The sequence below is a fragment of the Rhinolophus sinicus genome, chromosome 13 (assembly GCF_057876585.1).
Source record: "Rhinolophus sinicus isolate RSI-liver-muscle chromosome 13, RSI-T2T, whole genome shotgun sequence".
In the NCBI taxonomy this organism is placed as follows: Eukaryota; Metazoa; Chordata; class Mammalia; order Chiroptera; family Rhinolophidae; genus Rhinolophus; species Rhinolophus sinicus.
Window position 1 is genome coordinate 59,045,255 of NC_142513.1, and position 23,900 is coordinate 59,069,154.

A 23,900-nucleotide genomic window follows, 5' to 3' on the forward strand; every position below is an offset into this window, starting at 1 on the left:
CCCCCCCGAGGAGGGAGGGGTTCCAGCCCTTGGCAGCCTGGGGCTCCAGTGCCGGGAGAGAAGTCCCCGCAACTTCTGGCTGTGAAAACCAGCAGAGATTGTGGCTGAGTGGGACGAGGGCCACTGGACTCCTCGGTGCTCCCTTAAAGGGCCCACGCACGGACTTACTCGCTGATGGACTCACCCGCTCTGAGCTCCAGCGCTGGGGCAGCAGCTCGAGAGGCACAAGGCACAGAACGGGGAGAAACCGAATTGTTTACCTTCAGGGTGTAGGCTGGAGGGGCAGCTTTCTCACAGATGGGGGGCCTGGCCGGAGCCACTGTTTCTTTGTTGAGCCCTCCCGCTCCCTGTGTCCCTCCAACTGGCTCTCACCTTTAATCTGCCGGCGCTTCCAGTGGCTTTTCCTTATAAACGGCTTACCCTGGCTCATGCAGCAGACGTTCCTAAAATCTCTCAAAGGTTCACAAAACCCAAACAAGCAGCATTTGGCTTTAGCGTGTCTTGTTCCTCTGGCTGAGCAGCCCCAGGCTGGCACTAGCGACACCAGGCCTTCGTTCACAACTTGGCCTCTCAAAGCACCTCTGAGCACAGGGCCGGCAGCGACCATCTCTGAATCGCTTTGTGGCTCATGCCAGGTGGTCCCTGACGGGGCACAGACTGCAGTTGAACTTGGCCTGCAGCGGGTCCCTCCCAGGGCCAGCTTCGGACGGGGCTGGAGCATCACCTGCCACCTCCAAAGACGACACACCCACAAAGCAGACAGGGCAGGCACCAGAGCCCCGCAAACAAGTCACAGGTCCCACAGGACACCTACTACATGAGACCATTCTATTAAGACCAGGTGACATAGCAGCCCAACCTAATACATAGAAACAAACACAGGGAAGCAGCCAAATGGGGAGACAAAGAAACATGTCCCAAACAAAAGAACACAGCAAAGCTACAGCAAAAGGACTAAACAAAACGGAGGCAAGCAATTCCCAGATGCAGAGCTCCAAACACTGGTGATCAGGATGCCCAACGATCTTAGTGAGAACTTCAACAAACATAAGACAGGAAACATAAAAAATGGACATAGAAAACAAAAAAAAAAAGAACCAGTCAGAAATAAAGACAATAAACGGAAGAATACGTTAGAAGGAATCAACAGATTAAATGAAGAAGATCGAATCAGCAATTTAGAAAATAAGGTAGCAGAGAACCACGATCAGGACAGCAAAACGGAAAAAGAATCCCAAAAAAACGAGGAGAGTTTCAGGGGCCTCTGGGACAACATTAAGTGTACCAACATTTGCATCACAGGGGTACCACAAGGAGAAAAGAGCGAGCAAGGAATTGAAAACCTATTTGCAAACATAAAGACTGAAAACCCTCCTAACTTGGCAAAGAAAATAGATACATAAGCCCAGAAAGTACAGAGTCCCAAACAAGATGAACCCAAAGAGGCCCACAAGACACATCATAATTAAAATGCCAAACGTTAAAGGCAAAGAGAGAATCTGAAAATGAGCAAGAGAAAAGCCGTCTACGGAAGCTCCCCTGTAGGTACTTTCAGCTGATTTCTCCATAGAAACTTTGCAGACAAGGGATTGGCAGCAAATATTCAAAGCGATAAAAAGCAGGGACCTTCAGCTAAGACTGCTCTACTCAGAAAGGCTATCATTTAGATTCGAAGGACAGATAAAGACCTTCCCAGACACAAAAAAGCTATACCCTAGGAGTTCATCACCACCAAATCACTATTACCAGAAATCTTAGACGAAAAAAAAAAAAAAAAAAAGAATAAAAATGGCAGTATTTACATATCTGTCAACAGTTACTTTAAGACACACACAGACTGAAAATAAAGGGATGGAAGAAGATATGTCATGAAAATAGAAACAAACTAAAATAGCTAGGGTGGCAATACTTATTCCAAACAAAAGACTTTAAACCAAAAACTATAGCAGAAGACAAAGGACCTGGTAACCCACTCTGGTAAGTATCTGAAGAAACCCAAGACACTACTCCGAGGGGACGTGTGCATCCGTATGTCCATTGCAGCCCTGTTTACAAGGGCCAAGATGTGGAGGCAGCCTGGGTGTATGAATGGACAGAGGAGGTGGTCCATATATATAGTGAAACATTGCTCGGCCAGGGAAGGGAGTGGGTTCTTGCCATCTGCAGCGGCCTGGATGGACCTGGAGAGTATTGTGCTGAGTGAAGCACGTCAGACAGCGAAACGGAACGTGATTTCGCTTATAAGTGGAATCTAAAGAACAAAATAAACAAAACAGAAACAAACTCCTCAATAGAGAGAACATTTTAATGGTTGCCTGACGGAAGGGGGTTAGGAGGGTACGTTCAATTGGGGAAGGGATTAAGAAGTACAAATTAGTTGTTACAAAGTAATCATGGGGATGTAGTACGTAGCATAAAAAAATATATAGTCATTACTATTGTAGTAACTGGATGGTGTCAGATGCATACTGGATTTATTGGGGTGCTAGATGGGAAGCGGTTGGGGGACAGGGTGAAAAAGGTGAAGGGATTAAGAAGTACAAACTGAGGGCCGGCCCGGTGGCTCAGGCGGTTAGAGCTCCATGCTCCTAACTCCGAAGGCTGCCGGTTCGATTACCACATGGGCCAGTGGGCTCTCAACCACAAGGTTGCCGGTTTGACTCCCACAAGGGATGGTGGGCAGCGCCCCCTTCAACTAGCAACGGGCAACTGGAGCTGAGCTGCGCCCTCCACAACTAAGACTGAAAGGACAACTTGACTTGGAAAAACAGTCCTGGAAGTACACACTGTTCCCCAATAAAGTCCTGTACCCCTTCCCCAATTAAAAAAAAAAACCGGGCAGATGACCTGAACAGACACTGCTCCCAAGAAGACATACAAATGGCCAACAGCTATATAAAAACATCACTAGAAGGTTTCCGGAAAAATGGCGGCGTGAGGTGAGCCTCTGTAAAGCTCCCCTGGAAATTACAACGAATCGAACAACAAAAACTCCACAAAGGACTCCCTGCACAGCAGACAGGCAAGACGAAGAGGCCGACTACCGAAGTCACCTACACGTGGGAGATTCGTGCGAGCGGGGGAGGAGGGAAGGGAGAAGTGCGGAGACGGAGCCACGCGGGCGCAGGACGCAGACCCAGCTCAGTGCGCCGAGCTCGCTGCTTCCCGGAGCTACCGCAGCTGCGGGAGAGGGAAGAGCTCGGACTGTTAGGGCTCCGCCAGGGCTCCACAGGGCTGAGGGGGCAGCATATAACACGGCTGAACCCAACGCTCACAGCAGAGACCTCGGAGAAAAGACTGAGGGAAGAAGGCTGAAAACAATGGTTTAAGCCCGCAGTGCCGAGCAGAGAACGGAGCCTTAGGCACTGAGACTGGCCGCCCCCTCCCTCCCCTCCCAGAGCTCGCCCCGCCCCCACCTGCCCGGTGCTAGAAGCAGAACAGTAGCAGTGTCAGAGCAAAAGAACAGAATACTTGCTGTTCTGAGAACTGTGGACCGCAGACACAGATTCGCAGCCCAACTAGTTCCGGCAAAGGGGAGGGAGCTGTGGAAGCAGGACCGGCTGTGGTGATGGTCACCACCATTGCTCTGGACCACCTCTCACAACTTACCCCGCCCCTGGCCCCACCTATCTGGGTGATCCCTGCAGGAGTAAACAGAGCTGCTGAAACATACGGGCTCTGAATCTGGTGCAGGAAGAGCTTTGGAACATCAAAAGCTTTCCGCATGCCCACCAGGACACTGCGCCCTGTGACCTAGACGAACTATTAACAGAGGAGAAGCCCGTCTCCCAGGGAATCCCCCCAGTGTGTGAGAAGCTGGAATAGTGCAGAGAACACATAGCACTACCGTGTGGGAGAAGAAAAATAAGCTGCAGTTGGAGAAAAAATAAAACATTCTAACAACAAGTACTGGAAAACAAAAGAAAGACCTCTTCCTATCAACCTGTTACAGAAGCCACTCCTGTAGATGTCTAGGCAGAGAAATAGTAAACCGGTAATTGCCATGAATAACCAAGGCAACAAGATAGCTCAGAAAGAAAGTGAAAAATCTCCAGAAAAGGCACTTAAAGATACAGAAATATGTGACTTAAATGACAGAGAATTCAAGATTGCAGTTCTGAAAAAACTCAACGAGATACAAGAAAACACAGATAGGCAGTTAAATGAACTCAGAAACACAATCAAAGAACAGCATGATCATTTTACGAAAGAGATTGAAATTTTAAAAAAGAACCAAATAGAATTTCTGGAGATTAAGAACTCAATAGAAGAAATTAAGAATGAAATAACCAGCTTAGGTAGTAGAGTTGACCAGACAGAGGAAAGAATCAGTGACATCGAAGATAGAAACCTGGAAATTACACAGATGGAAGAAGAAAGAGACTTGAGACTTAAAAGAAATGAAAGAACTCTACAAGAACTTTCTGACTCCACCAGAAAGAGCAATATAAGAATAATGGGCATACCAGAAGGAGAGAAGGGAACAGAGAATATATATTTAAACAAATTGTTGATGAGAACTTCCAAACTTGTGGACAGAAGTGGATCCTCGAATCCAAGAAGCAAATAGAACACCTAGTTACCTCAATCCCAACAGGCCTTCTTCAAGGCACACTGTATTGAAGCTGTCTAAAATCAACGACAAAGAAAGAATCCTCAAGGCAGCCAAGGAAAAGAAGACGGTAACTTACAAAGGAAAGCCCATTAGATTATCATCAGAATTCTCAGCAGAAACTCTACAAGCCAGGAGGGAGTGGAACCAAATATTTAAACTATTGAAGGAGAGAAATTATGAGCCAAGAAGAATATATCCAGCAAAGATATCCTATAGATATGAAGGAGGAATAAAGACCTTTCCAGACATACAGAAGCTGAGGAAATTTTCTAATACACGACCTGCACTACAAGAAATACTAAAGGAGGCTATTCGACCACCATCAACAGGGACAATTTGTGGCAACCAAAACATAAAAAGGGGGAGAGTAAAGGCCTGAACCGGAATATGGGAATGGAGAAAGTAAGCGTGCTGAAGAAAATGGAACACTCTAAATATCAAACTTTCTTTTACATAAACTTAAGGGTAACCACTCAAAAAAAAATCCAGAACTGAAATATATACTGAAATAAAAGAAGAAACAGAGGGAAACATCATAGAATACCACCACACAGAAATAATAGACAACAGCAAAAAGGCAAAGAAACAATGGAGACACAGCCTTACCAGAAAACTAAAGATAGAATGGCAGGAAATCCTCACATATCAATAATCACCCTAAATGTAAATGGATTGAACTCACCAATAAAAAGGCACAGAGTAGCAGATTGGATCAAAAAATTAAACCCAACCATATGCTGTCTCCAAGAGACACATCTCAGCTAGAAGGACAAGCATAGACTCAAAGTGAAAGGGTGGAAATTGACACTTCAAGCAAATGGTATCGAGAAAATCAGGTGTAGCCATAATGATATCAGATGAAACAGACTTCAGGGTGAAAAAGATAACAAGAGACAAAGATGGACATTTCATAATGGTAAAGGGGACTATACAACAAGAAGACATAACAGTCATCAATATTTATGCCCCCAATCAGGGAGCACTGAGATATACCAGGCAACTACTAACAGAACTAAAGCGAGAAATTGACCAAAACACTAGGGGACTTAAATACATCATTGACAGCTATGGGTAGATCATCCAAACAGAAAATAAATAACAAAATAGCAGCCCTAAATGACACATTAGATGAAATGGACATAATTGACATTTATAGAGCACTTCATCCTACAACATCAGACTATACATTCTTTTCTAGTGTACACGGAACATTCTCAAGGATAGACCATATATTAGGACATAAAATCAGCCTCAGCAAATTTAAGAAGATTGAAATCATACCAAGCATATTCTCTGATCACAAGGCTTTGAAATTGGATATCAACTGCAGAAACAAAGCAGGAAAAAACACAAATACATGGAGCTTAAACAACATACTTTTAAAGAACGACTGGGTCAAAGAAGAAATTAGAGGAGAGATCAAAAGATACATAGAAACAAATGACAATGAAAATACATCCTACCAAAATTTTTTGGATGCAGCAAAAGCAGTTTTAAGAGGGAAATTTGTATCATTGCAGGCCTATCTCAAGAAACAAGAAAAATCCCAAATAAATAACCACGTTACACCTTAAAGAACTAGAAAAAGAACAAGTGAAACCCAAGGTCAGCAGAAGAAAGGAAATAACAAAAATCAGAGCAGAACTAAATGAAATAGATAACAAAGAGACAATAGAAAAAATTAATGTGACAGAGAGCTGGTTCTTTGAAAAGATCAATAAAATTGACAAACCCTTGGCTAGACTCACTAAGATAAAAAGAGAAAAGACACTAATAAACAAAATCAGAAATGAATTAGGTGAAGTTATCACGGACACCACAGAAATTCAAAGGATCATCCAAGAATACTATGAAGGACTATATGCCACCAAATTCAATAACCTAGAAGAAATGGACAAGTTCTTAGAAACATATAGCCTTCCAAGGCTGAACCATGAAGAACTGGAAAATCTAAACAGACCGATCACCAGTAACGAAATTGAATCAGTCATCCAAAACCTTCCCAAAAGCAAAAGTCTGGGACCAGATGGCTTCACTAGTGAATTCTACCAAACCTTCAAAGAAGATCTAATACCAATCCTGCTCAAACTCTTCCAAAAGTTGAAGAGACAGTACTTCCTAACTCATTTTATGAGGCCAACATTACCCTGATACCAAAACCTGGTAAGGACAACACAAAAAAAGAGAACTACAGACCAGTATCGCTGATGAATACAGATGCAAAAATCCTAAACAAAATTCTAGCAAATCGAATACAACAATGCATTAAAAAGACTATTCATCACGACCAAGTGGGGTTCATCCCCGGGGCACAAGGATGGTTCAACATCTGCAAATCCATCAATGTGATACATCACATAAACAAAATAAAGGACAAAAATCATATGATTATATCAATTGATGCAGAAAAAGCATTTGACAAGTACAACATCTATTTATGATTAAAACACTTAATAAAATTGATATAGAAGGAAAATACCTTAACATAATAAAGGCCATATATGACAAGCCCTCAGCTAATCTCATAATTAATGGTGAAAAACTGAAGCCCTTTGCTCTACGTTCAGGAACACGACAGGGCTGTCCCCTATCACCTCTGCTTTTCAACATAGTGTTGGAAATCCTTGCCAGAGCAATCAGGCAAAAGAAAGAAAAGGCATCCAAATTGGGAATGAAGAAGTTAAATTATCACTCTTTGCAGATGACATGATGCTATATATAGAAAACCCTAAAGACTCCACCAAAAAGCTATTAGAAACAATCAACGAATACAGTAAAGTTACTGGCTACAAAATCAACGTACAAAAGTTCATTGCATTGCTATATATTAACAATGAAATCTCAGAAAAAGAAATACAAAAAACAATTCCTTTTGCAATTGCAGCAAAAAGAATAAAATACCCAGGAATAAACTTAACCAAGGATGCGACAGACCTATATGCTGAAAACTATAAGACATTTTTCAAAGAAATTGAAGAAGACACAAAGAAATGGAAAGACATTCCGTGCTCATGGATTGGAAGAATCAACATAGTTAAAATGGCCATATTACCCAAAGCAATATACAGATTTAATGCAATCCCCATCAAAATCTCAATGGCATTTTTAAAAGAGATAGAACAAAAAAATCATCAGATTTGTTTGGAACCACAAAAGACCCCGAATAGCCAAAGCAATCTTAAGAAAAAAGAACAATGCTGGAGGTATCACACTCCCTGACTTTGGCTTGTACTACAGGGCTACAATAATCAAAACAGCATGGTATTGGCAGAAAAACAGACACATAGACCAATGGAAGACAAATGAGAACCCAGAAATAAAACCACATAAATATGGACAGATAATTTTTGACAAAGAAGCTAAAAACATACAATGGAGGAAAGACAGCCTCTTCAATAAATGGTTCTGGGAGAATTGGAAAGCCACGTGCAAAAGAATGAAACTGGACTGCTATCTGTCACCATGTACCAAAATTAATTCAAAATGGATCAAAGACTTCAGCATAAGACCTGACACAATAAACTGCATAGAAGAAACCATAGGTACTAAACTTATGGACCTTGGGTTCAAAGAGTATTTTATGAATTTGACTCCAAAGGCAATGGAAGTAAAAGCTAAAATAAACAAATGGGGCTACATGAAACTTAAAAGCTTTTACACAGCAAAAGAAACCATCGACAAAATAAAGAGGCAACCAACTGAATGGGAGAAGATTTTTGCAAACAGTGCTTCTGATAAGGGGCTAATATCCAAAATATACAAGGAACTCATGAAACTCAACAACAAAAAACAAACAACCCAATTGAATAATGGACAGAGGACCTTAAGAGACATTTCTCCAAAGAGGACATACAAATGGCAAATAGACATATGAAAAAATGCTCAACATCACTAATCATCAGAGAAATGCAAATCAAAACCACAATGAGATATCACCTCACCCCAGTCAGAATGGCTATCATCAAGACAAATAGTAACTAGTGTTGGAGAGGCTGTGGAGAAAAAGGAACCCTCATACACTGTTGGTGGGAATGCAGACTGGTGCAGCCGTTATGGAAGGCAGTGTGGAGGTTCCTCAAAAAATTATGAATAGAATTACCATATGACCCAGCAATCCCTCTCCTGGGTATCTACCCAAAAAATCTGAAAACATTTATGCATAAAGACATGTGTGCTCCAGTGTTCATTGCAGCTTTGTTTACGGTGGCCAAGACATGGAAACAACCAAAATGTCCTTCGATAGATGAATGGATAAAGAAGCTGTGGTATATATACACAATGGAATACTATTCGGCGGTAAGAAAAGATGATATAGGAACATTTGTGACAACATGGATGGATCTTGAGAGTATAATGCTAAGCGAAATAAATCAGACAGAAAATGCAGAGAACCATATGATTTCATTGATATGCGGTATATAAACCAAAAACAACAAAAGAACAAGACAGACAAATAAGAAACAAAAACTCATAGACACAGACAATAGTTTAGCGGTTACCAGAGGGTAAGGGGGGTGGGGGGTGGGAGATGAGGGTAAATGGGATCAAATATATGGTGATGGAAGGAGAACTGACTCTGGGTGATGAACACACAACGGGATTTATAGATGATGTAATACAGAATTGTACACCTGAAATCTATGTAATTTTACTAACAATTGTCACTCCAATAAATTTAATAAAAAAAACAAGGAGAAAAAAAACATCACTAATCATCAGGGAAATACAAATCAAAACCACAATGAGATATCACCTCATACCTGTCAGAACTGATATTAATAAGACAAGTAATAACAAGCGTTGGAGAGGCTGTGGAGAAAAGGAACCCTCATACACTGCTGGTGGGAATATAAACTGGTGCAGCCACTAAGGAAAAGTGTGGAGGTTCCTCAAAAAATTAATAATAGACTTTACCATATGACTCAGCAATCCGTCTTCTGAGTATCTACCCGAAAAATTGGAAAACATTTATTTATAACGATCTGTGTACCCCACACCCAGGTTCATTGAAGCATTAATCACGGTGGCCAAGACACGGAAACTGAAGTGTCTTTTGATAGATGATTGGATAAAGAAGAGGTGATACATATACACAATTGAATACTACTCAGCCACGAAAACGATGACATATTGTCATTTGCCACAACAGTGATGGAGTTTGAGAGTATCATGCAAAGTGAAATAAGTCAGATGGAAACGGACAAGAACCATAGGATTTCACTTAGATGTGGGATATAAAACAAAGCAACAAACAAACTCACAGACACAGACAACAGTATGGAGGTGACCAGAGGGGAAGGACGAAGAGGGAGAAGAAGGTCAAATATATGGTGACGGGAGGAGACTAGACTTTGGGTGCACAGTGCAATATACAGATTACGCATTACAGAATCACACACCTGAAGTTTACATAATGTTATTAACCATTTTTACCCCACTGTCAATTACAAACCGGGGGTGCCAAAAAAAATGTATACACATGTGGGGGCAGAGCCCCAGAAAGTAGTTTCCAGGCTCTCGGCCTCACATAGAAAGGTGTTGGCTCAGGTAGTAAATGGCCATCAACTGTGATTGGATGGCCATCAGCTATGGCTAGTTGGCTGTAACCAGTGAGCCATTGGCCACTAATATAACTGCTGTGGCTACACTAGCAGAAAGAAAAAATGGGGGCTAGCAAGAAGATGGTGGCTGAGCCTGCAAGCGGCGCAGTGAGGGTTGAGAATTGTGTGGCTCCTGTTTCCTGTTTCTCCAACCCAGCCACCAGCGAGAATATAGTGGTATGACTCCCCTACCTATGGCTCCGTGGGTGTTCCTTTTTGGCCTCACCATATCCTGCATTCTTATGTGGGGAGCGGGAGCTGAGACCCGGCAGGCCGCCCCGCACAACAACACATTTTAAGAAAGAAAGGAAAAAAAACTATTAAAATTGTAATACTCAATACACGCCGATAACAAAAGATGATTACAAGTCACATTTGATTTCTACAATTACAAGAGGGGCTCAAAGTGGTTCCCATCAGCGTCCAGACACTTCTGATGACGGCGAACTACTGCTTGAGCAACGCTGACCAAAGCATCCACTTGTAGACATTTTTTTTTTTTTTTTGACACTCCCAGTATATATGTATTTCAGCAATGAAAAGAGGAATAAAACGTGGGAGAAACTTGGTAACTGCTAATCTTGGTGATGGGTATACGGAGACCCACTGTACTAGTCTTATTTTCTGTTTGAAATTTTTCACACTGCATTTTATACTAAATTTGTAACTATTGCTAAAAAGGTTCAATGGGTCCCCCCACTTAAAATCACCCCCTACTCCATCACATGTATGACCAGTAGTAAACGTAGCATGATTTGGGGGACCTATGTGTTCCCCAGGACTGAGAGATTCAGTCCTAACACAGCAGGCACTGGGTAAGTAATAACAGGTAATGCTTCCTGAGAGCTACTCTAAGCACTTTACCTGAAGTAACTCATTCCATCCTCACAACCCTGGGAAGCAGGTACCATTACTTATCCCCATTTTAGGGATGAGAAAGCTGAGGCACAAAGTGGTTATCCGACCTGCTTTTAGGATCACACAAATGGAAGAGGCTGAGCTGGGCATCAAACCAAGGCCGTCTGGCCCCTGCTCCAAACCCAGCCTCGGGTGGGGGCCGCCCCAGCGCCCACGCCTCACCTGTGCGGACCAGCTCCCCAATGAGCTCCTCCTTCACGCGGATGTTGATGGCCAGCTCCCGGATCTTCTGCTGGGCTTGGGCCAGCCGCCACTCGGAGGCAGCGGGGACCTGGCGGGGCCGAGCCTGGGCCTTGCTCCCACGGACCGCTGTATAAGACCCACTGTCAAGTCTGCTGCCCCAGCCAACAGTGGGGGAGGCACAGGGGGTAAGGGGAGGGGCAGGTCCTGGGCAGGGGCAGGCAGGGGTGAGGGTGCAGTGTCCAGGATAGCTGGTCCGGGACCACGGAGGGGATGAGGAGCCGGGGCCCTCTGTATCCCTCCCACCAAGCCCACCTCTGGGCTCCAGGATGGCTGCACCCAGCTCGTCAAGGCCAAGTTCCGGGTCCTTCCTGCCGGGCGGACTCCCTGGGCTGGCCTCCTCCCTCTGGCTCCACTTGCTGATCCCGTTTCTAGAGGGCAGACGCAGGAGTCTGTACCTGCCCCCAGCCCAGCCACCTCCTGGACCGGAGGGAGAGAGACAGGCCACCACCGACCTTCCACCCCCTCAGGGTCAGTGGAGCCCTGGGGTGTCAGCCCAGCAGAACCCAAGGCCAGGAGCCATGCTTAGAGGGTACAGGGCAGCCGTGGGCAGCGAGGACCACCTTGGAGACTGAGAAGCAGGAAGCCTGGCCCACTCCACGGTACACCTACCCCAAGTACTTGGTTCAGGGCCCACAGTTCCTGTCTGCTCTCCTTCAAGGGTCGGCCAGGGCGATGTAGGTGAGGGCACCGAGACCCCGGGTCCTCCCAGCCAGGCCCTGACTTGGTCCGTGAGGTCAGCAGTGGGTCCTACTCACCTACGCAGGTGCAGGGTCCGTGGGGGTGGCGGCTCCTCCTCCCCTTCCTCCCCCTCCTCCGATGCAGCAGAAGAGCCACTTTCCAGCCTGTCTACCTCCTCCAGCAACTTAGCTCCGGTCTCCCGGCCATTTGGCACCTGCTAGGGGAGTGTCAGGGTTCAGGACAGAAAGCCTCCAGGGCCGCCTCCATCAGCCATTCCCCTCCGCCTCACACCTCTGCCTCAAGCCCTGCCTTACCTTTGAGACCTACCTCAAGTGACCCCACGGACGCCTTTCCAAGCTCACATCGGAGCAGGAGCCTCCTCCCTCCCCCCATTTCTCCCTCCCTGGCTCCCACAGTACCTGGTACTGTCAGCTGACCATCTGCTCTTTCTATCTTGTACGAGGTCTGGTCTGACAATTAAGTTCGTGAACTTGTTGCAACGCTGTTGCTAACCTTTTCTGATATCAGAGGGATTATTCATTATGAATTTACACCAACTGGACAGTTAACCAAGTTTATTATTTGGAAGAGCTGAAAAGGCTGCAGGAAAAAGTTAGACGACCTGAACTTTTCGCCAACAATTCATGGCTCTTGCATCACGACAATGCACCAGCTCACACGGCACTGTCTGTGAGGGAGTTTTTAGCCAGTAAACAAATAACTGCATTGGAACAGTTATTGCTCACCTGATCTGGCCCCCAGTGACTTTTCTTTACCTGAAGATAAATACTGAAAAGAAGACATTTTGATGACATTCAGGACATCAAAGGTAATACGATGACAGCTCTGATGGCCATTCCAGAAAAAGAGTTCCAAAATTGCTTTGAAGGGTGGACTAGGCGCTGGTGTTGGTGCATAGCTTCCCAAGGGGAGTATTTCGAAGGTGACCGTAGTGATATTTGGCAGTGAGGTATATAGCACTTTTTCTAGGATGAGTTTGCGAACTTAATTATCCGACCTCGTACACAGGTCACCTGCACCCAAGTCACATCTTGCTAACAACACCCGGCCAGAGTGGTGACTTCATAAGACTTCTGGCAAACCCATGGCCTCCCTCTCCTCAGTCCCTCAGGACTCGAGAGCTGAGATGACCCAGTGCTTTCAGGCAGATGCAGGAGCAGCCTTTGTCCAAAAGGCCCTATGTGGCAGAACTAAGAGACCAGACTCAGGGAACTTAGGGCTCATGGAAAAGTAAACTTGCAAAGACAGGCACCCAAACACAGAGAGGGAGGCCTCAGAGGTGATGAACTTCCCATCTCTGGAAGTATGCAAGCTTCCCTTCCAATGCTAGAAGCCAGAAGCCCCTCTGTAACCCCCAAACAACCTCTAGCTGCCCTGGGGCTTCCCAATGGCACCACATATCTGAGAGACCCTACCAGAGTCACACAAACCTTGGCCCTTCCTGTAGTGACACAAACAGGGGCACCTCACTGCTGGTCCCATGAAAGCATGGGGTGAGAGACATTCTCCAGTATCACCCTGCCCCTGCCTGAGCCCACCCAGTCCAACTGGCCCAGCAGATGCCCAGCATCGCCGCTTCCTCACCTCTCCCCACTTCTCAGGGCCAACTTCATTTCCAGGAAGACAGGCAGGGGGCATCATGCTCAGCACATGGGTGTGGGTGCCCCCCAGGGGGGCTGTGTGAGGCCGGGGCACAAAGGACCCAGGAGGCAGGCCCTGCAGGAGCCCTGGGGCACCCCAGCCAGGCCGCACCATCTCTAGTCGTAGCCGCAGCTCGGCCATCTCCTCCTGCTGCTCACGCAGACGGTCGCTCTGCAAGACATGGTCCAGGGGCTGCTGGGGGACTCGGCTGGGGGAGGGGGTGCTGCAGGGATGCTGACAGGCAGAAGTGCAGGAGACTGAAGAAGAGGTCTGGGGACACCCGCTTGCTCTGGGCTAAAACTGAGGACCGCCAAATACCTCTGACCGCCTCTTGCCCACCCACACCCACACACAAACTGTACTAGTTCAGGCTCAAGCTCTCACACCACCCGGCCGCCTCCGATCACTCACTCCGTCCTCCATGTCCATACCCATCACTGCCACCAGAGGGCGCCAGGAACACTGCTGGCTCAGTTATCTTGAGACAAAAGGGTCTGACTCCAACTGCCCCATCCTGCCGCCCCTCGAGTCCCACTTCCCCACCCACTCGTGACCATCGTGCACAGCCACCCGCATCATTGTTCCTCACCTCCACACTTTTGCTCATTTGTGCATGCCCCCATCTCTACCCACCCTGCCAGAATGCGAGCGGCTAATTTCTTCTCACTCCAGGAAAGCTCAGCTCACTTTCACCTCCTCAAGGAAGCCTTCTCCCCACCGTGGAAAGGGCGGCCCCACCTGCAGCTTGTACTGCTCCATGGCATCCTCCAGTGCAGCTAGGAAGTCTCGGTTCTCTTCCTCCAGCCGCGCCACCTGATTCTGCAGGGCCAGCAGTGCCCCATCATCTTCCTACCGGGGCAGGGAGAGAGGCTTCAGCACCCGGAGCTGGCACGACAAACCTGCCCGTCCCTGGTACCCCGGGGCCCTCTCTCTGCCCTGCCAGGGGATCCCCTAGCCCTACTTGTTACTCTGCTCCAAGCCCTGACTGCAGTGGGCGCCCCAAACCCCAGCTGCACTGTGGGTCCCTCTGCAAGCCGTTTGGGCCATCTCTCATCATTTTTATTAACATCACTATTATTACGAACAACTCACTGCGCCTTCACCAGTGCGCTGCGTGCGTCTTACACCTTCACCCTTACACCAACCCCAGGAGGCAGACATCAGTGCCACTGTCACCCCTATTTTAGAGACCCTGAGGCTGGGTGACGTTACCAAAAGTGACCTCGGTCATCAGCAGAAGTGCCTCTGAATCCCTAGAGCGCTCTGCTAACGGACAGGGGGCAGAGGCACGGCTGGCTACCCAAAGATGATCTCCCTTCCCCTGCCCGCTGCTCCCAGGGCCCACCTGGCCCCTGGCCACCTTTCTGCCGCCGGGCCCCTGCGTGGCCTGCTCCTCCGCGGCGGAGGCGCTCTCGATGCCGCTGTCGGGCCCAGACGCGGAGCTCAGCGCGCTGCGCTCGCCCTCGACAGCGCACAGCCAGTCGCGCACCTTGCGGGCGGCGGCGCCAGGCAGCCCGGGCTGGGCCTGCAGCTCGCGCAGGAGGCTGTAGGCAGCGTCGGTGCGGGCCCGGTAGCGCGCGCATTCGGCGCCCAGGCGGGCAGCCGCCGTGGCAGGGGCGGCGGGGCCCGGGGGGCGCCGGCCACGGTGGATGATGCGCGTCTCCGAGCGGTGCCGAGGAGGACCCCGCGTGCCGGCCGCCTCCTCGGGCACCCGCTCGGCCTCCGGCCGCCAGTTGATGGTGGCGCGGTTGCGGATGTTCTGGGCGCGGCTGGCGTAGTTGAGGGTGTTGAGGGTCTCGTCGAAGTCCGAGGAGGAGGGGCTGACGCAGGCGATCATCACCGTCTTGGAGTTGCCGCCCAGCGAGTCTTTGAGGATCCTGAGGACGCCAGGCCGGTGCGTCAGGGACCCCACACAAGGCCCGCTCTTCGGAATGCTCGGCTGCGCACCCCAGACGCCGGAGGGGGCCCCATCCCCTACTGCCCGCCCCCCCAGCCACACCGAGCGGACGAGTGGCTCACCGCGTGATCTTGGAGTCCCGGTAAGGGATGTGGCTGCCCCGGCGCTGCGGGTCGCCCAGGGCGCTGATGACGTTGCCCAGAGCCAGCAGGCTGCTGTTGATCTGGATGCTCTCCTTGAGGCGCTCGCCCGAGCTGCCCGTCTTGAGCACCCTCTCTGAGCCCGCCAGGTCCACAAAGTGGAACTTGGACACGAGCAGCTGCGCCGCGGCGGGGCGGGGCAGGCGGCTGGGGGTGCGTCCCCGCTGCTCCAGGGTCACAGTGAACACAGTGTGTGAGCGGCTGGACAGGCGGTTGAGGTGTGTGGCTCCCGTGTGCCGCGCGGCGTTGCCCATCTCCAGGACGCTCAGCACCTCGTCCAGGCCCTCCACGTCCACCTCCTTCACCCCACACAGCACTGCGGGCACACAGGGGCAGGGACAGCCTGCGACCTGCCCTCCACAGCTCTTCCTGCCTCCGCTGCCCCTTCCCCAGGTCCTGCCCCTCCTGGTCTGGGCTGGAGGGGCTCCAGCTTCCCCCACGCCCACCTCAATGCCTCTCACTCTGGGGGCTGAAGAAATACACCACCAGTGGAGACGGGACACCAAAGCAAAACCTCCCGGGGTTTCCCAGTTAGGAGGTGTCCCTCCCAGCCAGGTAAGCAGATGAAGCTTCCAGTCAGTGAGGACCCAGGATTTCCTCACCAACGTTCCCACGGTCGTCCTCCCGCAGCTGGATGTCACGGCTGGCAGTGCCCACCTCCAGCAGGTCCCGGAACTCCTCCTTGTACACTTCCAGGTAGGACACGTGCAGCAGACAGTCAAGCAGATCGTTCTCGTCAATGAGCTTGAAGGCCTCGGCCATGGCCCGTGGGATGATGCCCTGCTCGTCCTCGTGAAGGGAGGCTGGGGAGATACCACCGTGCCTTCAGCTGGACACCCAAGGCCCTGAGGCTCCTGCCAGCATCCGGATGGGGCTCCAGTGTGGAGCAGGCAGCAGCAGAGGCCGGGATGGGCTAGGCAGCCTGGGCCAGGTCATGCTCCGGGGGGTCAGGCAGAACCACAGAATTTCAGAGTTGGAAACAAACTCTCATGGGTCAACTAATGCCTTTCATGATGTAAGCATCCCCTCCACTACTTTCCTGCCAGATTGTCAGATGCCCTTGGCTTGATTACTCCCCAAGACAGGGAGCTCATTACTATAGTCTACACTTAGTTATCTAAAGGACCTCCTAAATTTATCCCAAAGAAGTAATAAGAGGATGTTCAGAGCAGCACTCTTCCTCCTAACTTCAAAAATAGAATAAAGCAAATATCCCAAGTGCCCAATCCTAAGATCCAATAGGGGATATGGTTAAATAAATTACCTTATATTCACAATGGAATGTCCGGCCGCCATTACAAAATCAGATTGAAGAATATTTAATGATATAGAGAAATGCCCAGGAGATATTGTTAAGAAAACATAAAGGACACAAAAGAATGGGTACAACGTAATCTCTTTTTTTTAAAAAAAGTGTAATTTACAAAGAGAAAGAAACTGAATCAGTAACAGGGTGAGTGATTTCTGAAAGGAAATGATCAAGTAAATTTTATTTTGTGCATGTGCTTTTCTGTATTTCCCTAATTGTCCTTGACAAACAAGTACACTTTTATAATCTAAGAGAAAGCCTTCACACTCCGTAAAACGGGGAATCCCTTCAACTGTCACAAAGTGCCTCTCCCAAACCTCAGTGCACCTGCCCTGCTATGCAGCCACCAGGGCGCCTCTTGCAGGACAGTCCCCATTCGAACGACTCCAACTTGGTGTCCTGACCCTCAACAGCCATCCCGACCACGTCCAGAGACAAACCAAGTTCCCAAGCCCTTCCTCCCCGAGGTCCCCAGAACCAGCCAGCATGATCCCATCTCTATGGAGCTGAGAAAGCCATCCTCGACTCCCAGGACCCTTCCTTCCTGCCCTGCCCAGCCCACTGACATGGCTGGTCCCACCCCAGGCTCCGGATCTGTTCCAGAAACCTGCTCCCCCTCCCCCAGCCACCCCACCTTCAACAGGGAATGGCAGCGAGAGGGCTGGGCAGAAATTCAGGAGCCGCTGAGGCCCCTCAACAGGGGCATGGGGCCCAAGCGGGGTCACTCACCCACACTGGCCTCCCCCATGGTGTATGTCTTCCCGGAGCCTGTCTGACCGTAGGCAAACACGGTGGCATTGAAGCCCTCGAAGAAAGCCTCCAGCAGCGGCTGCACACAGGCCTGGTACACAGCCTCCTGCCCGGCGTCCTCGTCCAGCACCACATGGAAGCCGAAGTGGCGGTCTCGGCCCAGGGTGACACGGCCCTGCCCCGGCTCCACCCGCAGACAGCTCTGGTGCCCGTGCAGCAGCTCCTTGGGCAGCAGTGGGCGGACTCGCAGGGCCACCCTCACCGGGGCCTCCTCGGCCCCTGGCAGCCTCTGGGACTCCAGGCCCATGTGGACAGAGGGCTGCTCCAGGCCCTGTGGAGAGAGGAAGAGTTCCTGCCCTCAGCACCTGCACTCCAGAGACTGGACTCACCCTACAGGGGACCTGGAGCCAGATCCCACAGCTCCTGACCTTGGACAGACAGTGGGGCTGGCCAAAGTTCCGCACACCTTCGGGCCCCAGCCTGGTGCTCAAAGGCTGCCAGCACCACGAAACTGCCCTACACAGTAACATTTCTTGGCTCTCGTCACTGGCAAACTAAGGCCCTAACTCACTCACTTAACATCCAAGGGCTTGTTTTCCAGCGGCCTCCTTTCATTGTGACCCCATCTCCTAGAAGATGAAGACACACACACACACACACACACACGAAACTCCTTTCCCTAACACCCACTGAGGCAGAGACCAATCTCTGCTTGTTACATCATTCCCCCTGCCCCACCTTCAAAACAGTCAACAGATCCTTCGAGATCAAGCTCCCACTGCCAAATGCTGTTAATTCTATCCCCTAAGTATAGCAGTCCCCCTCTTACATGCAGGGGATACATTCCAAGATCCCCAGTGGACGCCTGAAACCACAGAAAGAACCAAACCCTATATACATTACGTTTTTTCCTATGCATACAGTCCTGTAGTCAAGTTTAATTTATAACCTAGGCACAGTAAGAGATTAACAATACCTAGTAAAATAGAATTACAACAACCTACTGTAGTAAAAGTTATGTGAATGTGGTCACTCATTTTGGGGGAGCCCTTGCTGAAGTCCTCATAGAGGCTCAAGGCTTTCTGGGAGCAACCCACTGGCCACTCAGAACACACTTTCTGTTCATACCTTCCACCCACACGTGAAATGCCTTTTCCATCTTAACTAGCACTTACCACACACTATGGCCGTTAACTCTTGCAGGTTGAGGTGCAACAGCAAAACTAGCATGAATTGTTTTCCTTCTTCGCAATTTCACAGAAGGCTCGTTCTTACTGCAGCTCTTCCAACCTAAGCATATGATATTTTTCTTTCCTGATTAAGTCCAGAACTTTCACCTTTTCACTTAAAGGAAGCACCTCACGGCTTCCTATATTGCCAGCATCATTACTCTTGCACTTTGGGGCTTATTAGGTAAAATAAGCCTCACATGAACACAAGCGCTGATACCGTGTTTCCCCCAAAATAAGACCTCACTGGAAAACAAACCCTAGCAGGATTTTTCAGGATCACCTCCCCTGAACATAAGCCCTAATGCGTCTTTTGGAGCAAAAATTAATATGAGAGCCGGTCTTATTTTCAGGGAAACATGGTACCATGACCATCTATGCAGGAAGCACCCACAGCTTGCATGCACTTGATTTTCACCACAGGTTTACCTTGCTTATTACTTTGCTTTATTGCACTTCACAGATATTGGGTTGTTTTTCAAACTGACTCACATCCAAGACGGCCAAAAACATCGTGAGAGTTCATCACGATACTCAGAACGACGCACAGGTTCAAACTTACCAGCCGTTTATTTCTGGAATTTTCTATTAATAGTTCCAGACCACAGTTAACCATGGGTGTCTAAAACCGCAGCTAAGGGGAGGCTATTGAATTTCTCAAGTTCACCTGTTTCTCCCCATTTTATGCCCAAGCCCTGGTCCTGGCCAGTGACGTCTTCAGAGGATGACCTCTACCAGCCCCTCACTGGTCTGTCTCCCTGACCCTTGGACACAGCAACCAAGGCCATTTTTTAAGAATGCAAACGACATCCAAATTCCCTACTTAAACTCCTCCCCAAAAAGGCCCCCCACTGCCCTTTAGAGTCTAAACCTTAATGGGGGGGCTAACAAGCCCTGCATAACCTGGACTAATCACATGTACCCCACCTTTCCTCACCTTTCTCTGCCTGCAACATATTCACTGTTGTCCAAGCTGCCTCCTCCTCCTCCAAGGTGAGACTGGCTCCACCTCCTTCAGGGAGCCAGACAGCACCTCCCCCACCCTCCCCCACACACACCCTCCTCCCAGGCCGCTCCCATCAACCATTGATCACTGTTACAATTGCCAGATTACCTGTGGGTCTCCCTGCCCCTCCCAGACTGGGAGCTGGGAGGCAGGGACGCACCTGTCCCCTTGGTGCTGTACCTCCAGTGCCCGCTCAGGCCTGACGCTTAGTAGCTGCCCAACAGAGAGGACTAATGTTTATCCAAGGAACCTTCCCAGTCTTCATCCCTCTCTTACCCCAGGCCTCACCGCCCCTTTCCCTGGGGCCCACTGTATTTTTCACCAAAAAAACCTCATTTACTGTGCTTGGCTTTATGGCGCTTCACAGGTGTTTTTTTGGTTTGTTTGTTTCTTACAAACTGAAGGCAAGCCCCTCCATCAGCAAAAAGATTATAATTGGTTTTATTGGGAGACCTTAGTGGTGATGGTAGACACAAGCCTCCTGCCCTGCCAGTCGTACAAAAGCACTGCACATGCAGTTATGCACAATACATACTACTTGATAACGCTCATAAACTGTGCCTGGTTTATGTACTTACTATCCTATCAACCCTTAGAGTGTAGTCTTTCTACTTATGAGGCTTGGCTGTGAGACAGCACGCCGTATTACACGCAGCAGCCTCACACACAGCGTTTATTCCGTCTCTTGATTTAACCATTTTCTCCTGTGCTTGATTTAGTCCCCTCCTGTTTTGTGCCCTCACAGGCTGTGCAGGTTTGTAGCCTCAGCTGTCCCAGAACCTAGTGTGTAGTAGGCTGTCCTGTCCAGATGTGTGTAACTGCCTCTATGATGTTTGCACCGGACGCAACCGCCTACCATTTCTCAGCAACGCTTGAGTACATTTTCTGTCAGCACGTATAACGGTTTAATTGAAGCATCCAGGCCCTGCTGAGTGCCGGGCCCTGGGGACACAGCGGTTCCTGCCCCGCTGACCCAGAGCTTTCTCAGGCCCTTGTGGTCCCTGCTTCTGCGCGCCCAGAAGGCGCCCAGACACCTCCACCGGTGCGGTCCCGCGCGGGGAGGACGTCAGGAGCCGGAGGCGGGAACTTCGAGAAAGTTTGGGAAAGTAGTCACAAATGCACACCCGACCCTCACAGCAGCAGCGCTCTCTCCTCCAGACCAGGCCCGGGATGTCCGCCTCATGCCCCGGACCTAGGGAAAGGGGAGCTCCCGCTTGCCCAGGGAGGGGCCTCCCGGAGGCTAGTAAGCAATGGTGGGGGCTCCTCGTGCCGGGCCGGGACTCCAAAGCCGTGCGGGTTCCCAGGGCCACCAAGCCCAGGCCTGCTCAGGACAGGGCGAGCGCGCCTCCCACACCCAGCCCACCCGCCCAGCCCTCGCCCTCCACCCGCCCCGGGCCCACACTCACCTGCTGCGGTACCAGGGTAGCCCCCAGGTCCGGCAGCCAGCCTCCCTGCCTCAGAGCGGCGCGCTCAGATGCCGTCACCAGGACCCCCGCCCCCTAAATAATCCCGCCCCTCCCCCGCAACTCCGCCCGCTCGGGCTCTCGGGGACCTAGGAGGGGCGGGGCCACGAGGGGCGGGGCCTTGCCTGGGGGCGGGGCCACGTGTTCCTGGTTTCCACCCCCAGCCCCGCCGAGGTGTGGCACCGCCGCGCGCTGACAGTAGCGCAGGCTTATGGAATTCTGTGGCCACAATTCACGGGGCCGAAGCCCATCTGCCCACGGGCCGGGCACCTACGTCTCATAATGGCAAGTTGTTAACACGGGAGAAGATGGAAATTAACTAGGGACCATTTTGGCTCCGCAAGGGGAGGGTGGATTTTCCAACCCTGAGACTTAATAACTAGACTAAAAGCTAAGTTACCCTTCCTTCCTTCCTTCCTTCCTTCCTTCCTTCCTTCCTTCCTTCCTTCCTTCCTTCCTTCCCTCCCTCCCTCCCTCCCTCCCTCCCTCCCTCCTTCCTTCCTTCCTTCCTTCCTTTAGGTGTAGACCTTTCCTCCTGCTACTGCACCGCCCCCTCTAGCTGCACTCGCCACGCCCCCTCAAAGCTAAGCAGAGCTCTCCATCCAGACCCCAGGAAGCCTCCATCCCCCTCTTCTCCACTGATTTCACGTCCCCTTCTAAAGCTGAAGATTCCATCCGCCACGACTTTCAGGGTTGGGATGGGGGTCCAATTCTCCCCAAGTGGTTGGGACTCTGGCTGCACCCTTGGCACTCACACTAGGCAGTCATTGCTGTGCCCCTTCTCTGCCCCAGACCCTGGGTGACCCAGGGGCTGGATACCTGAAGCCACCAGGGAGCTCCTATTTAGGCCAGGAAGAGAGCAGGACGGGGCAAGGGGGGGGCGAAGGGGGGGGGTTCTGTCCCCTGGAGCGGCCTTCCTGCAGAGCAGACCCTGACAAGTCCTGGCTCACCGCTCGGGCTTGTAAGCCCCCAGTCTGGAAAGGGCATGGGATCCATGGGTGGGCTCCACTGCCACCAGCCTCGAGTTCCTGGGTGGGCCACTGCCCCTAAGAAAGGCCACTGGGAGTGGGGGTTCCTATAGAGCTCTTAACCCACCTCTCCAATTGGGGAGGTTATTCTGTGGGCAAAAGGCCAGTGGGAACCTTGCAGAGGTTTCATCCTGCATCTACCTGGGCAGGTGCTACCCAGGTGTCCCCAGCACTCAAGCCATCCTAGACTCCTGTCATCTCACTTCTAACACCAAGCCCCGATTTGCCCTCCACAGTAGCTTCCAGTCAAATTTCTCTGTAAACCTCCCCAGCCTTGCCACCACGCCACCACTGTCCCTGGCCTGGGCCACTGCAAAGCCTCTGTGCTGGTCTCCCTCTTGTCCCTGTAACACATGCCAATGAAGGGGAAAAAAAAGGTGTACAGAAGGCGGCCAGTAAGTACACTCAATGTCTTGGAGGTTCCCCTTCCAACGTATGTGTCTTGCTCCATTTGGGCTGTTATAACAAAATACTCCAGACTGGGTGGCTGATAAACATCAACTGTCTATTTCTCACCGTTCTGGGGGCTGGAAGTCCAAGATCATGGTGCCGGCAGACTCAGTGTCAGATGAAGGCCCACTTCCTCCCACACAGCTGTCTTTTCACTGTGTCCTCAAAGGATGGAAGGGAGCCAGCTTTCTAGGGTCTCTTACAAAGACACTCTTCCTAATCAGGAAGGTCCCACCCTCATGACCCAATCACTCCCAGAGGCTCCACCTCCTAATGCCATCACCTTGGGGGTTAGGATTTCCGTATATGAATTTTCAGGAGCCACAAACTTTCAGACCATCACACTATGATATACAAGCATATACATACTATTATGTACATGTGCCATGTATGTAATTGTTTACTTGTCCATTTCACCCACTAAACTGTGAGCTCCTTGAAGGGAGTATGTCTTATTCATGTCTCTTTGCCTTGGCCCAAGACCTGGCATAGACACTCCACAGGGGTTTTTGGTAAAAGTTACTGAAAAAGGAATGAAAACTGTCTTTGCTCTAACAGAACTATGGATGTGGGACAGTATGGTATTTTATTGTAGGTACAAAATGACAGCGTGGTACATGGAACATACCCAGAGAACAAACGCACATCCTCACGATGGCCTCTCCTTATGTTTTAGAAGTCCCCAAACCGGGTACCAGACAATCCGTCCTCAGCTCAGAATCCCTTCTTTTCTCATATCTGTTTTCCATTTCCAAGCCACCCTTGTCTGCCCCCAAAACAGCAGAAACTTCCATCTCGCCACATCAGAAAATGTTTCCTCAGTTCTAAGACTTGCGTTTTCTCACATCCTAA

The 23,900-nt window shown here is 49.8% G+C and overlaps 1 protein-coding gene across 15 annotated transcripts in view; it reads right to left on the minus strand.

Moving 5' to 3' along the window:
- The window catches only part of KIF7 (kinesin family member 7), a 35,861-nt gene extending 14,211 nt beyond the window's left edge, over positions 1 to 21,650 (minus strand). For 10 of the 15 annotated variants that reach the window (XR_016018273.1, XR_016018266.1, XR_016018270.1 and 7 more), the window contains exons 1-11: positions 20,216 to 21,441; positions 19,048 to 19,162; positions 17,852 to 18,203; positions 16,416 to 16,616; positions 15,736 to 16,129; positions 15,062 to 15,593; positions 14,455 to 14,565; positions 13,660 to 13,887; positions 12,132 to 12,271; positions 11,629 to 11,744; positions 11,296 to 11,442 (exon numbers count right to left, since the gene is read on the minus strand). Coding sequence is in view for 1 of the 15 variants with exons in the window: in XM_088789346.1 (XP_088645472.1) it covers positions 11,296 to 11,442; positions 11,629 to 11,744; positions 12,132 to 12,271; positions 13,660 to 13,887; positions 14,455 to 14,565; positions 15,062 to 15,593; positions 15,736 to 16,129; positions 16,416 to 16,616; positions 17,852 to 18,179 (2,197 nt within the window). In the remaining 14 variants the exon portion in view is untranslated. Of the gene's footprint in view, positions 1 to 11,295; positions 11,443 to 11,628; positions 11,745 to 12,131; positions 12,272 to 13,659; positions 13,888 to 14,454; positions 14,566 to 15,061; positions 15,594 to 15,735; positions 16,130 to 16,415; positions 16,617 to 17,851; positions 18,204 to 19,047; positions 19,163 to 20,215; positions 21,442 to 21,513 lie in introns of those variants that run through there. The other 5 variants (XR_016018263.1, XR_016018262.1, XR_016018275.1 and 2 more) reach the window with 5 other exon arrangements.
- Between the last annotated feature and the right edge of the window lie 2,250 nt (positions 21,651 to 23,900).